The 16,616-nt window shown below is 45.2% G+C and overlaps 1 protein-coding gene across 1 annotated transcript in view; it reads right to left on the reverse strand.

The window, feature by feature from the left end:
- LOC131139161 (insulin-like growth factor 1 receptor) overlaps nucleotides 1-16,616 on the reverse strand; it is a 51,308-nt gene that overhangs the window by 30,130 nt on the left and 4,562 nt on the right. The window contains exon 2 of the mRNA XM_058088476.2: nucleotides 6,484-7,041. Within this exon, the coding sequence (XP_057944459.2) occupies nucleotides 6,484-7,041 (558 nt within the window). The remainder of the gene's footprint in view (nucleotides 1-6,483; nucleotides 7,042-16,616) is intronic.

Here is a 16,616-nt window from a genome sequence, read left to right on the forward strand (position 1 = left end):
AATGTGTGTCCTGTAATGAGAGCCTATTTGAGCACCAAACGCGAGAAAAATCTCTCTCTCCCCGTCACTTGTTTGCTCCGCTTTTGACATAAGAGACGCCTAAACGGTCATTTTTAAAGTTACGGCTTTTCCATGATGAAAAAAAGGCCCGGGGGTGGGAAGATTTTGCGACTCACGGGCCACACCGGGTTAAAAAAAATTTGAACAACATACTTGCTCACGGTGCAACAAACACATCCACAGCAAGTTAACGAGATCTATATTGGATCTATATCAATTATATTGGCCAAGCCTAGTACACACGTACGTGTATACTGAGGCTCTTTTGTGATTAAGGGCTATATAAATAAACTTACTTGTCTATAAGCCGCAAGTGTCCATGTTGTAACATGGGATATTTACACACAGGGACACTGTAAACCTTGCAATCCTACCTCCGCTCGGTGTCCTCGGCGTCGCTCGTTAGCTGCAGTGCACAATTGTGCTTCGTGGTGTCACACAGGCGTGGACAAACTTAGCTCATTAGCATTAAAGCTACAGACACACAAAAAGGCGTGTTCCCGATTGGGCTCACGTAGTAAAAGAAAGTCTAAATTCCAGCATTTGGGACCTCTGAGACGTATCTAAAATTGGTGAAAACCGGTAGAATGTGGGACCTTTAATTATTTTATATCAGGCAGCATTACACAAAAATAACTTAAAACTTGTGTCTAAGTAGAGACCACAGGCAAAACATATTTAGGCCCGGCTCGACATTTTCAGCATTTTCATTTTACGTTGTGTGTGACCACAGTGGAGCGAACAGAGAAGGAAACGGACCCTGGTAGGAAAACAAACTAACCATACCTCAGACAAGACACTCGACCCAGTCAGAGCTCATCACAATCAGACGGTGTTCGTAGATCCCAATCAAAGGCCACATAATTACAGTGGGCCCGTCACCACAACCAAACCAGTAATGTTCTCTTTCAGGCATTCCACAGATGGGTGTGACTGTTCAATTAAAGTAGCCATGAATGTCCCTGCTTTACACAGCCGACCCTGTAATTACCAGCCCAATCAGCCTCTGTGAACAGGTCGCGGGGATGTGGACTTAAAATACTGGGACAATACCAAAGGCTTTTTTTTATGTTTGCTGACAAAGAAAAAAATGTATTTAGCAGCAGAAAATGCAGAAATAAAAACAGAAATGATTTTATACTTGGACAGACAAAAATATATGAATTACATGGTGTCATATGTGCTGTATTTACTGTATATTGCCCTCATTAACAAAAACATAAATTAGTGGTGAGGTCAGCCGTTATTGCAAACAGCATCTGTGGTCTATACTCTTGTCTCCTTACAAGGTGTATCAAGCATCAGCAAGTGTGTGTGTGTGTGTGTGTGTGTGTGTGTGTGTGTGTGTGTACTGAACATGGTGGCACAGAGCTAATCATAGCAGAGATTAGACAGACATCAGCAGGAACTGGTACTCGCTGGGCTTCCTTAAGCCGTAAGCACTGGACAGTACAAGTCAGACAGTCTCCACGTGACCTTACACCGAATAAACGCCTCCGTGGTCCGCCATGGCTTGGGATCGAGATTTTGAAGTTGTGGGGGGAAAATATACTGGAAATCTGTTTTTATGTCCTCTTTCCGCTGTAATGTAAACATTGATGGGTGGTGACATGTCGCATGGAGCCAGAGCGTGATACAACGGGTGAATCCAGGTCCTGTGTGGTTCTTCAGTATGTTATGTTCTTCATGTATAGGAAAAGAAGTTCATTACTAGCATACCGCAAACCCTTTTGGTCTCTAAAACCACGTTTCCACCGAGGGGCACAGTTCAGTACAGTAATCAGGCCGGCCCTGATCAGGCTTACATTTCCATTACACGGGTGTAGGTGGGATGGCAGCAGCAAAGTCAGAAACATAAATACAGTGGAACCCTGCATATTTACCATTTAGCACTCATGTCCTGGCAAATTTGTGGAATTCTGGTCAAGAAATAAGCCACCCGAGAAAGGAAACCCATTTGGGAAAATCTCATTGAGAAACTTAGAAGAAAGAAACTCGACCGATAAATTTAGAGCTTTGGCTTTTGTCAACACCGATGCAGACGCACCACCAATCCGCCTGTCCATCTCGCGTTCCATCCTTCACTCACTCGTGAACAAGACACCAATATACTTCAACTCCTCTACTTGGGGCAGGATCGGAGAATTCCGTTTCCAGGCGAGAACCACGGACTCAGACTGGGAAGGTGCAGATTCTCATCCCAGACGCTTCACATTCAGATATTCGCATCCACCAAACCGGATCCCATTAGTACCCAGTGCTCCGAGACATTCTGTACATAAAAATCATGAACGGAATCGGTGACAAAGGGCAGCCCTGGCGGAGTCCAAACCTGCCTGGAAAAAGGTCCGACTTACTGCCGGCAATGTTTCCGACGTTGCTGCACACCGTATTTCTTTAAAAGGCATTTGTTTTTGTTTGGGGTTGTTTTAAAAGAAGACTCTTCTCTGTTGGCCAATCGACAGTCGGCGGTGTTTAGCTCCACCCAAGCAAGCCACTTCTAAAAAGCACGGCTCTTTTGAGGCCACTTAAAAGGTCCCCTAATGTGCAAAAGTGACTCTTTGATGACATGAATGGGTCAAGCCTAAGAAAGATACTATATCATCCCCCTCACTTGTTTGCTCCACTCTCACGATATCAGCCCCCCCTCAATTCGTGTACATGCCTACCCCTTCATGGAGGACATTATTGGGATTAAAAAGCAGGCTCCACTACACGTCATAAAATAAAGCCCGTCAGTCTGCTACAAACCTTTTTTTTTTATTCCGCAAACAGGCTAACCTAGCATTAGGTTGCTGTTAAAGCACCAGTGTAATGTTAGCGCTTTAGCTCACGTAGCTATGCTAGTGGCGTTAATGCTTGTCTCGACCCTTACCGCTTTACCGATATATGGCCTCTTCTACGTGGAAGGAGTGGGTAAGTGCACGCTCTTGTCGGAGACTGGCGTGGAGAAACAGGGCTCTTTAGCATGAAAGCTACAGACATATGAAACAGTGTGTTGTCGCACCAAGGCTACATTCAGACAACTACAGCAAAAGCTTCGACGTCAATAAAAACCAATGATGTCAAGCATCATTTCATCCAGTTGTGCAGGCTACAAATAAGGACAGTAGTAAAGAAAAACACTAGCAAATTAAACAAGCAACCCTGACATGCAAAAGACGGTAAATTAAGCTAATGGCAGGCTGAGCAACAACCCCATCCTTCTGGTTTTATGTGTATTCCCTGTGGGCAGAGGTTAAAAATACAAAAAATTCCTTCCAGTAAATCCCAGAAGACTTCCTTTGTACTTTAATGATGTGCTTTCATCTCCTCCTGAGATACAAAGCACCGGAAAAACACCTCCCAAGATTTTTTTTTTTCCAGCGTGTGAGGTTGAAGATGCCGTGTTTACCCCCGCATGCGCGGACACGACCCCGTCATGAGAGGAGAACCTGCGAGTTGATAACGTGAGAAAAACAGCAAAAGACAAATAGGGGACGTAAACACAGAAGAATGCCGCCCTGACGCAAATATTACAAAAAGTGACTTTCCCAGAAGAGCAAACAGACTTTGAAGCTCCTTCTGTCTCGGCTTTATGAATGAGTACGTCCTTTATGTTGGAACTCAATGAAAACGCCACTTGTTCTTTTCCGTCCAGGCTTTTTATTGCGCTGATGAATGGACGACCTGGTCTGGAAACTGACTGCGGCGCATTCAAACAATAGATCTCAGATAAGATTACCCAAGCTCGATACGGGCCAACTCGCTATCACCGTCACACAGCCCTCCATTGCGCCTCTCCACAAGGAGCTGGCTGCGTTTGAAGTATGGCCGCCATAAAAAAAAAAAAGACAATGACATGTCCGGACAAACGAGGCTTTCATGGCGTCCAATTAGACACGGCACTCATGCAGGTAGCCTCTGATCTTTGGCAGCCGGCGGACAACTCAATGACTCTCTCCTGACTTCACCCGCCTCCTATTAGGCGCCTAATAAATGGCACAACAATGGCGCCTCGGCTGGCGGGAGCGGCGGCGCTCGTGCTGCTTGTGATCAAATCAAGTGTGTTCCCCCCCCCCATCTTCTTCTTCTTTAAAGCTGCACCCAATGGCCCATTTGCCGGGCTAACAGACTCCCTCTGGAGCCTGGCAGACAGCGTCTTCACGGGGTCCCGCTCCACTTCCTCTACGTTTGGCTGACTTCACAGCGACTGACTCACAAAAACACAGTCATGCCTCAAAGTGGCTCGTCTGAGCTCACTCGAGTCGGGTTTTGATAAATGGCGGGCATTGGCGGCCTGGAGACTACAGCTGCCTGCCGGACGTAACGCGCCGTCGGCTTGAACGGCTGCAGGTTTGAACGCAAGGCAACAGGTGTGGAGCGGTGTAACGGCGCAAAGTGTCCACTAGGGCTGTGCGGTTGTGAAGTTATGTTATGAGAATGACGTCTAAATATAGAAAAGTCCAAAAAACAACAGCAGAAATAAACATTTGACAAGAATAAAGTGACAAAAAGTCCTGATATTACGAGAATGGAATAGAAATATCAAAGTGGTCCAGGTCATAGTGGGAGGAGCTAGCAACACAAGTGAGCAGCAAGTTAACACGCGTCTTGCCAACAGTCGGGCATACCATAGTGGTGGTCGCGACACGGTCCAGGGCTATACGAGTGCTGCCGGCACTGGAGGAGCTGCGGTTCACTGATGGGAAAAATGAAATCCAGCATGTACTTCTGACCTTCTGAAGGATAAACTGGGCCGCAGGGCACTTTTCCAACACGAGAAGGAGGCCAAAAACACCTTCGAAATGACTGAGGAAGCCGTGTAGGTGATGGAATGTATGACAAGGTGTCTTAACATCCACCAGCTCCCCCAGTGATGTCAGCATGGAAGAGGAAAAGGATCCCAGTAACGGCCTGTGCAGTCTTCTTTATTCCCAAGAGGATTAAGGCCGTGATAGATTACAACGGTGGTCACACTAGATAGTGACACACGGGGCTCTACATTAAAACCAAAAATGACTTGCCCATCCAGATTTCCATGCAACGTCATGATCTATGGAGGAAAACAACCACAAGAAATGATCATCATTTCATCTTTATTTCAGATTCTCATGTGATGCCACAAAAATGAGATGATATCATTATGGCAGTCTTTTCATTTTACATGGGGCAAGTTGGGGCAAGTAGTTCTCACCTTAAGGATTCCCCATGGGCAAGTCGTTTTGGTTTTAATGTAGAGCCCTGGCATGATGTACACTTTGATTAAAGACAGCTTGTGGAAATGACATTCGGACTAAGCCCTCCAGCAAGTGTGAGGATCGAGGTGGTCAAGTACGCTGCCAGGAAAATGCACTTGGAGTACGAACAATAAAAGCAGTCATTATGCAAAGTGGCCCAATTTAGAGCCATATAATGCATCTGGACTATTAACCCGCACGTCCATGTGAGCGGCACGTTAATCAAGTACAGTCCAGAAAGGAGCATAGAAATGTGCCGTCTACGAGGACATTTCACATCCTGCCGACACTGTCAGGTAGGTTTCAACAATTGACTGAATTATCTCTGATTAGAGACATTTTTTGTAATCTTGTCAAATCCAGGCGACTGCACACACGCTCTAAACTGCAGCATACTTTAAATGGGACCGATCATGCTCATTTTCTGCCCGTTGTATTGACTTGTGGACTCCGATAGAGCAGCTAGTACCTATAATGGCGACACTGCACATCTTTGAACTCATAAAAATGATGTTGCATTTTTGTTGTGTGTGTACATATAACTTATTAGCATATCTATGGTAGGTTCACAAAAATCCAAAATATCAAAACCATCTCATCAGCCTTGGATTGTTGAGTGAAAAAGTTGAAAATCAGGTTCTCATGAGGCTTCCTGCCGTAGCAGATCAACCATCCAACACCTCACACATCCAACAGCAGCCCCCCCCCCGTCAGTCTTAACGCCAACCCACAGGCTTGCTTCGGACGTGTCTGGACCCTAAGCAAAACCCCAGCCTTTTCCTGCGACGGTTCCATGTTGTCACAAGACCCAAAACATCAACATGCTGAGTCCGCAGCGAGGCACCGGTCGCCGGGGAAACGCTTGAGCCAGACCCACACACAAACACACACACACACACACACACACACACACAGAGTCAGTCGACAGAACACATCCACCGATATAGCAACAAAAGCAAAAAGGAGTCATCTAAAAACTAAAAAGCGGCGTCCATAAAAAGTAAATGAAAGGGCGTGTTCACATGAAGGTCCATTTACTGCGTTCCTTGCCGCGTTCCGTGCAGGTGAGAACTACAGCGCAACAAAACAACAGCAGCACGGCGCCTATAAAGCAGGGAGTTAGGCCACTTTTGGAGCAAATGAGGACCACGATCGGGACGTGGTGTGCGGACGTTAGCCTCAAGTTCTAAGACAAAGGCCTTACCTTTCTGGCAGTGGTTGGAGTTCCAGCAGCGGTAGTTGTAGTTGTTGTTGAACATGGTCTTCCTGCACTGTGGGTTGTTCTGCATGATGCCCGGACACACGTCGCTGCACTCCTTGGACTGCTTGTTTCCGGCGATGAAGTTGTTGAACTCGGCGTCCATGATGAGCGACCAGTCAATGGAGTCCAGGTAGCACAGCTCGGGGTTCTTCTCGATACGGATGGCGCCCCGGGTGATGTTCCGCAGGTTGTACAGGCCGATGTCCTTCAGGCTGGTCATCTCGAAGATGACCAGGGCGTAGTTGTAGAAGAGGTTGCGGCCGCGGATCACCGTGAGGTTGGGGAACAGCGTGCTCAGGCTGTCCAGGCCGGACACTCGGAAGAGGAGCAGGTAGTCGGTGATCATGGTGAGCTTGGGGAAGCTGAGCGAGCGGAAGACTTCCTGGTTGTTGTTCTTGTCGCCGATGAGGAGAATCTGCAAGTAGCCCTCCACCACTGTACAGTTCTCCAAACTCCGGAATTCGCTGATGTCGTTTCCGATGTCGATGCCGGGACCGCAAACTGCAGGTGGGGAGGGAAAAAAAACGTTTTTTGGGTCACAGCAACATTAGATAGATAGATAGACTTTCATTATTGTCATTGCACAATAACACAGCTGTGAAATTGCCAACGAAATTATAATAATAAATAATAAATAATAAATAATAAATAATAAATAATGAATAATAAATAATAAATAATAAATAATAAATAATAAATAATAAATAATAAATAATAAATAATAAATAATAAATAATAAATAATAAATAATAAATAATAAATAATAAATAGTAAATAATAAATAATAAATAATAAATAATAAATAATAAATAACAATAAAGTGGAGAATAAATAGATGGCATCAAATATGAACATGTACAGCGTAAACAGTAATTTGTACAAATAATTGAAATAATTTAGAATAAATTAACTATCCTCAGATAGAGTAACACTCCAGCCTTACTTAAATGTAGATACAAATTGGATATCATGATATGAAATAAATCAGAGGCTGCAGACTTACTGGACATACTGAATGTGGAAAAAAATTAGATATGAATGTAATATCCGTAAACACATAAGTCTCCGCAAAAAGCACACCCACAGTGGATGAGGTAAATCAAAAGCACAGGGGTGGAAAGGGGACCTGAACACACCAGTACATAAGGAAAACAACTGCCAATAGCGACAAGTGGAGTAATGCAGCGTTCAAGGTAACCCAATGCTGCGTTTCCCCTACCATTATGTTACGGTGGCGCCCCCACCTCCAGGCAGTCCAGTTCTTTTTTTTTTCTAAAGTGCCAGAGCACAACACAAGTCACTTAAGGATATGTTTCCCTATAGAGCAGCTCTACATCTTGCTCTTTTATGAAACAAACTAGCAACAGTTATATGCCGCAGCTTTTGACTTCTTGGATTACTTTACAGTCTTCATTCTGAATTCATTCACAAAATCTGACATTTATCACGTGTAAGTGTCAAGAAGTGATGACATTAAAGTCTTTTTTATGATTTGGCTACGATACACACAGCGTTTCACACAGCGGTCACAAAGTGGTGATCCTAGCGGACACGAGGAAATAATTACGTCATTTAGGTTGGTGCCTCTCCGACTGGCATCAACACAAGAGGTTGTCAACATAACCAAAATAGAAAACCAGCTAGAGACGTGGGGACAATCAACACCAGTTTGTTGACTTGGTTTGCCTCCATTTGTGCATATGATTATATTGATCCTACCGCTTCCAAATGATCCTTTCCATTCATATATTTCCATTCATTGCTGGTCTACATGCAAAAACACCACAAGCGCACGGAGGGTGCAGGCGTGATGTGCAGTTACGTTTTCGGCCAACATGAGTACTTTCTGGTTTTGTCGGTATCAGGGTTGGGCAAAATAAAAAAATTCCAACATCGCATTTGCAGACTCCTGCGTGTGTCGAGCGCAATACGTGCACCCCGCACACGTACGTCGAGATCTGACTCATGGTCATGCCCCACCAATAAAAAAAGACCTAGGCTCAACGGGGCTGCTGCGGCAAATTCCATTGTATGTCTTGGCTACAAAGACAATAAAACTTTGGGACATGTGCAAACTGTGCACATGTTTATGAGCGTTTTGGTTGCGTGCACATGCAGGTAAATTATAAATTATATATATATATGTGTATAATATACTGCAATCTATGCATGTACATTTCTGCTACGTTACACTCTCCTGCACGCTGTGTGTATGCTAGCGGACCTGCCTCCACCCATGAGACAAAACCGCATGATTAGCAAAAGGGCTCACTCCATCCATGCCGTTGTTCTATGGCAGAAAACAGATGCACGTGGCAATAAATAATATTAACTACCGCATTTGAATTTATTGTGTGATTCATTTATTTACCATGGCCCCCGGCCTGGTGCCAACGGGACTCTTGTGACACCTCTAGCAAACAGTGACGCAGGTTACGTGAAAACACGTGAAAATAGACCAAATCAATGGAATCTAGCAAGGACATTGGATTACAATTTCCCGACATTGTACCACAATACAGTATCAGCGCTACAAAATGAATGAATTTATTTCAAGCAAAAACAATGAAGGACTATTTATAAACATCAGGTTTATCCAATACATCCTCCAAATATTGACAGCACACTCCTGCGCAAGTGTTGACAGAATATGTTTGCACGGTGCGACAAAACAAACACGAGCTTGGGGTCAAGCTCAATTGCAGCGCCATTTATTTATTTGGATTTTTTTTTTTTAAAACCATGCCTGGGGGGGGGGTCATTGTTCCCATTATGTCCACCTCCAGTCACGCTGCCTGTTGATTTACTGTGCCCGACTTGTTAAGCTGTCAACAAGGAGTGACCACATTAAAGAAACGCCATGCGTGCGTGAAGCCAAATACTGCGTAGGAGATCAAATAAGCCGCTGTACAAAAAAATGATTCACCAAAGCATTTCACAATGTCCTTATTCTTCAAAGGGTTAGTTGTGTTTTGCTCATGACATCATGCTAATACATGAATTTGCCGGATATGAAGCAAAGATGAGCGTTTGCACTCGCTTTATTGACATGGGAGAGTTTATCTTGTTCTGAACTATGTTCTAAACTCCTGCTTCAAAGCCAGTGTTGTATTGAGCAGGACGACAGTGGAACGACAGTGACAATAGTGAGAATAAGCGGCATAGAAAACGGATGGATGGGTGGATCAATATAAACCGGATCAAAGATGAAGACCTACAGATTCTCTGCAGCCTCTGACAGACTCTTCCATAAATGGCGGCCATAATATTGGAAAAAACGCCTCCCTGTGTTTGTCCTGACTTTGATGCCATCAAACAAGTGGCGAGCAGCTATGAAATATGATTCATTCATTCATTCATTTTCTACTGCTTATCCTCACGAGGGTCGCGGGGGTGCTGGAGCCTATCCCAGCTGTCTTCGGGCCAGAGGCGCGGTACACCCTGGACTGGTGGCCAGCCAATCACAGGGCACGTATAGACAAACAACCATTCACACTCACATTTATACCTATGGACAATTTGGAGTCAATTCACCTAGCATGTTTTTGGAATGTGTTAGTGTTCTTCATCACACACCAACTTAACACTCAAGAGGTATAATTATGAAACCAGCTCAACCAAATCATTCATTCATTCATTTTCTACTGCTTACCCTCACAAGGGTCGCGGGAGATGCTGGAGCCTATCCCAGTCTTGGGGCAAGAGGCGAGGTACACCCTGGACTGGTGGCCAGCCAATCACAGGGCACATATAGACAAACAACCATTCACACTCACATTCATACCTATGGACAATTTGGAGTGGCCAATTAACCTAGCATGTTTTTGGAATGTGGGAGGAAACCGGAGTACCCGGAGAAAACCCACATTCCCATTCAAAACCCCATTTAAAACCCACGCACGTACAGGGAGAACATGCAAAGGGTGGAATTGAACTCGGGTCTCCTAGCTGTGAGGTCTGCACGCTAACCACTCGTCCGCCGTGCAGCCCAAATATGATTAAAATATGAAGAAATAAAATGATGCTAATTTTAAAGTAATGGTCCTCAATGAAGTCCTCTAATAACAGTATCGTTTAAAAGATTGGTCGTCATCCCTTGTACGGCGTTGTCTTGGATCCGAGTCAATCCAGCATCGTGCCACCATCCCTGATAGGCTTAGCTAGAGAGAAGCAAAACCAGCCACAAAAGAGGAATGCAATTCTTAATCTTGGAGCAGAGAAGACAAGTCTGGACTTTGAAATCAAACAGGTGACGCAGACATCAAACAGTGTTTCTTTCATCCTCTGGTGATCCTGTACAGTACGGACATGCGCTCGCTCTGAGGCTTTGAATCACCAGCGCCGCCCTCATCCGTTTGCTGTGGTGTGATGATAGACGCAGCGTTTGTGACTTCTACACCCGCCCCTATGCCACACCATGAACAACGCGCTGGCGGCACCCACAGAAACGCGGAGGCCGTAGCGGCTGCGAAAAACACCAGCCGGTGAGTCATGAAGAAAGTCACAGCGGCCGGCTTGCAGGTTGTCCGTCCCGCTCTGGAGTTCACGCAGCTCTCCAATTGTTATTGAACAATTGTGTGCATTCGATCAGCAAAGCTGAAAGTGTTGTAGTGTGCATTCTTGGCCGCTAGCTGGAAGACTAAGGGAGTCGCACAGTAAGTCACGCTATGTCTTGCTAAAGACCATAAAGTCGTTGGGACGAAATCAGCGCCTCTCTTGGTTTCTGCCAAGCAGTGCATCCATTTTCGGCTTTGAAAAAACCACAATGATTCATCCAATTCCACATCTTAACTTAACAGATAAATATGTTCTTTCATGACAACATAATCATTTACATGGACACAAATGTTAAAAACAATGAGAAAATACTCAAAATTCACAACACAAAAACTCGGTACGCTCTTCCAGAGCAACATTCCGATCAGTGGCATCACTGAGGATTCCGGTAGATAACCGAGTCAGCCAATGGGAGGGCACAACAAACACAACAATGCCTTCATCTTATGCTACCAAATGAATTCTGCGAAGGACGGCTGCGGTTTTGGGGCAGCATTTTGGATTTCTCGTATTTTTAAAGTTTTTTCTTGAAATGGGACGGAAATTTCTCCATGGCTTGTTTTGTATACTGAATTTTTGGTATAATGAGGTTTGCGTAAGTCGAGGTTTTACTGTCGTTGCATCCGGTCCGAGACTCGTCTAGACTTACGACAAAGTTGAATTACTTCTACAAGCCATTTTCAGAGTATAAGAAAAGAAAACATGACGGCATCGCGCTCCAAAGTTTCAGTCACGTGACAGTGACACATCATCATTTTTAAAAAAGCAGCGGATTCACGTCTACACGGGAACAAGGAGCCGGGCTTTTCCAGATGTTCCCACTCTGGAAGCAGTTTTAGTTTACCCGGAAGGTCACTTCCACGTGGATGAGAGGCTGAAACGCTAAAATACGTTTTGACCATGTGGATAGCTAGCCCCTGCATCCCATACCCGATCAACCCTCATGAAAGCTAAATAGTTGAAAACCATTATAAAATATAATGCAGAGCAGATTTCAAGTCAATATTAATTGTTTAAACATTATAACAGTATATTATTAACAGTTGAAAGTAAATATGGCAGATTTTACAAGATGAGAGAGAGTTCCAAGACAACATGATATGCTCTTCTTCTAATGTGCTGGATTTTCTTCAGGAACATGAAATGTTTCTCTTTCCGTCTGGAGGCGGGAACACGGTTTTCTTCTCCGTCGAAAAAAAGAACACGCTGAACCTTCCTTCTGGCAGCGAGAACCTATTCCCAATCTTCTCGACACGGTTTCACAAATGACTCCGTTGGAAAAGATCCATCCGGTATTCAGATGGCGAGCTTTGATAACCATTTACAGCCCGACCCAACGCTTGCTATTGTCACAGATGAAAAGTATGATGTCACTTTTCATTTGCCAACATTTCCATCATGGAAGGGGATCTATAATGCTCATTTTGTGCCCTTTGGATTGAGTTGTGGACTCCTATGGAGCAGCTTCCCATCCGGAAGTAGAGACTGGAAGTCCCAAGTTTCTCAAGTAATGATTTTACTTCAAGGCGTCTCTCAATGGTGAGTAGCTTTAGCATATTAGCGTTAGGTTTTATACAACATCAGTAATGTGGAAAGTGTTTTGAGGGACTACCACTATGTACAAAAACTTGGGTAAAGCCACTAATTGGGGTGGGAAAGGCTATTAGCAACCCCCGCTTCCTGTATGCACACTCTATAATGCTACACACCGCTCACACAAGAAATGCTGCTCACTGAAAAGCCAGCATGTCCAGAAATGCTGCATATGTTTGAGAGACAATACAATTGCCTGCGAGACAATATATGACACGTTATACATTACTATTACTCAATAAATGTTGATAATAATATCGTTTAACATCAATTTGTGGGACAATAAATATTTCAAAATGCACCTGTAATGTTTTGTGACTCAGTTAAATAAAAGTTTGCTATTCCAGTCATATTTTTTCATTGTACTTTTCTTCGAATGAATGTTAAATCTTGTTCTTGTGGACCCAATCTCGACACCCTTAGTATTTACAGATTAACTCATCATGCATCATGGCGTGTCAGTGGCATCTTAAACCGTTTGACATTGCGATACAATATTTAAAGTAAATCTGCATTCACACTACGGTGGAAATGAGACCATACCATGGCAAACCAAATTGGTTTGCACCGTCCTTATTCAGGCAATACAACAACGTCTACAGCCGTTCCTCCATGTGGTTTGCACCGTCCTTATTCAGGCAATACAACAACGTCTACAGCCGTTCCAACTTGTGGTTTGCACCGTCCTTATTCAGGCCATACAACAACGTCTACAGCCGTTCCAACTTGTGGTTTGCACCGTCCTTATTCAGGCAATACAACAACGTCTACAGCCGTTCCAACTTGTGGTTTGCACCGTCCTTATTCAGGCCATACAACAACGTCTACAGCCGTTCCAACTTGTGGTTTGCACCGTCCTTATTCAGGCCATACAACAACGTCTACAGCCGTTCCACCATGCTAGGTGGTTGTTGTCATTCATTGTGCATTTGAGGCCACTCACACCATGCCCACCCCTTCAGTGCCGGGGCCAGGTAAGGCTACCACACTTGGTAACCCAAGCCCAGCGCAGGTGCCCTAATACGAGTGTGCCCTTCACTGGCTGTGAAAGTTCCAAAATGCCTTTCAACGTGTCCGAGGCCTCTCGGCTTCCCGTCCAATCTTTGGGAAATCTAGCTCCATTTAAGTGGTTCTACGGCGTCCTATAGTTGAAAGCACAAAAGCATGTTTTGTCGCACTAAATAAACGACGCAGACAAAATGACCTCTTTCAACCTCGCGAGTGACTTCAACGTCAAAGCTTGCTGACGCCAGGCATGGTGAGTCACAGCGGGCCGGTGCCCTGCTAAAATGCTCTTAATGTGTATGCTCTTTGTTTGTGTTTGCTCTTTAATTGGGACCAACTGGCTTCTCACGGACGACGAGGTTTGAAGAGCGGGAAGTCCTTTTTTTCCCTCTCCTCCAAACATACGCCACTGAGAGTTTGGGTCTTCTCCGCGGAGAAGGACAGAAGAGTGTCGTCTAAAAAAGCCTTGGGTGTGATTTAAGGCCAGCAGTGTGCCGGTATGGCAGTTATGTCTCTAATCTACTTGTCAGTGCTCACAGTCAACAACCCTCAGCAATGAGCATACCTGTTCAAACAATCCAGACACGCCGACGTGTATGACAGACGCACGGTTACGTCAGCGCCGCCCCCGAGCTTCGCCCTCTGTGGCCTCGCTGTGGCGCCGGCATGGGCCGTCTTTCATGGGAACTGAATCCCATTGCGCTTGGGAAGGGGCGGGGGATGCTCAACAATTTCAGATCAAACTGAGGGGACGCTCAAGCTCGTCCCGTGCTCGGGCCCACTTCACACCACCGTAAAATCTGGCGCGTTTGGCCAGTGTGAGCGCTCTGATCTGTGATTATATTTGGCACACTTTGCCTGCGATTGAAAGAGGGGGGCCGGAACACTCGCAATGTAGCTGGAGTATTGAATGCCTGTAATACCAGCACTCCTGGCAATGGTGAACTACATACAAACACTCGAAATAATACAAGTGTCAAACCCACCTGGGGCAACTTTCACTTGCATGAGTAGCGAATGAACACCTCCACCATCTAAAGACGAAATAACTCAAAATAATAAGAAGAAGAATAATCCACAAAGTCAGGAAAATTGCAATCATATAGAATTGTAGAAGCGGCCCCGCCTCCACACACTGAGACAAAGACTATATGGCTGACAAAAGGGCTCACTCCGTTCATACCGTTGTTCTTCCTGAGGAAAACCAACAAGCATGCTCATGACAAATTATCCAGTCTATTTTCGTTTATTGCGTAAATAATGGTTTTTATTCGAAACGTAGAAGTTGTCCTTACTTATTTTCAAAAGCGTCAATCTCGCGCATTAAATGGTGTGTCTTTATTACGCAAACAAATGTACCGTAACTTCCTGTGTATTAGCCACTACTTTTGCCATGCTTTGAATCCTGCTTCTGGTGCAGTGGTGCGGCTAATTTATGGCTAAACACTACAGTTCCCACGATGCTTAGAACGCAGTCTTTGAAATCTTATGCAATGCGTCATGAGTCATAAGTTTGTACATCATATATTTGGACTACTCGGACCAGCAACCGTCCACTATCACCAGTGGGTTTCCAAAGGCTGGACTGAATGAATAAGCTCCAGCCAAATGGAGACAATGAAGCACAACAACAAAGGAGCAAGAGAGAGGCTGACAAAGTGTGTGACGAAGAAATGATGAGGTTGTTCAATTGGGATGCTTGTCAAGACAATCTGAGTGGTTTTAGCTGCCTGGAGGAGGAAGAGGCTACGGTTTAACTTGGCTCTTCGGCAATGTGTAAGCCATTTTACAACACGCTGTTCCGACAAAAGCATTTCATCAAAACGATCGGTGTCACATCCTTCTGTGTACTAAATATCTTACTTTACAACATGGACACTGGCGAATACATATACAAATGTTTTTTTCTATTTAAATTGAGTGGGTGGGGCTTCTAGGTCGGTGCACTCTATAGTCCAGATATTATGGGAGATAAGCAAGCTGTGGGTTTTGACCTGAGCAGGTGCATACAGTACGTGCAGGACTTGATGATGAGCATGAAGTGGGCCCAAGTACGTTAAGGCTGGCCTAGTGCTGCGGTTCTCTGTCAGTTTTTAAGCCCCATCGATTTTAAATTCCATGACATGTTGGCGGGTCTGCACCCCCACGATTCGTGCGAGTACGCCCCCAAAGTGAAAAGGCAGCGATGACGGCAGGTGTCACAGCTTAATCGCACCTCCTCTCGTCCCCGCCCCGTGCTGACACATTTTAAACAGCTGCGTACACAAGCCTATCTTGTCAACTTTGACAGGCCGCCAGATCACATATTTACTCCTGATAACCTTCTCCCAGCTGGCCTGGACGCTCCGACTGTCCACAGGCCATCAAGAGGAAATCCACTTGAAAGCCTGTAAAGACAAGAAGGATGCAAAAGGCTCTCATCTCTGACAAAACAATCCAGTGAGTGTCTTTGCTCCTCACGCTTGTCCTGGCCGTCAGACGCTGGTAAATACCTTTCCAAATGACAGGCAAGGGTCAGGAGTAATGTGCGAGCGACTTCTGGACGGTTAAACAGTAATCAGCTGGATGTGCGGCAACAGCAAGTCTGGACCCGGTCAAGCTACAGTGACAAGATTCCCCTCACAGCCCCAACGAATACAGCAGGAACGTTAAAGAGCTCAACCACACAAGGAGGCTTTAGATGGGAGCAGGTCATTAATGAAAGATAGCGACAGGGGGAACCTTTGCTGGAGCGCTCCCCGTTTGTCCTGTGACCGCTGGGGCTAACAGCGGAGGCCGGAACGCTACGTCTCACAGGCTCCTCACTCTTTTCCCATCAACAGAACTCGGTCTGTTTGCATGCGAATGTACTTTGGCTTGTTCTATTTTAAACCCCGCAGACCCCGGTTCAACCCCACCAGACCGCCCCTCCCCAGCGTGTC

This window comes from Doryrhamphus excisus, linkage group LG13 (genome assembly GCF_037039965.1).
Source record: "Doryrhamphus excisus strain RoL-2023G ecotype Guam linkage group LG13, RoL_Dexc_Guam_v1.1, whole genome shotgun sequence".
Taxonomy (NCBI): Eukaryota; Metazoa; Chordata; class Actinopteri; order Syngnathiformes; family Syngnathidae; genus Doryrhamphus; species Doryrhamphus excisus.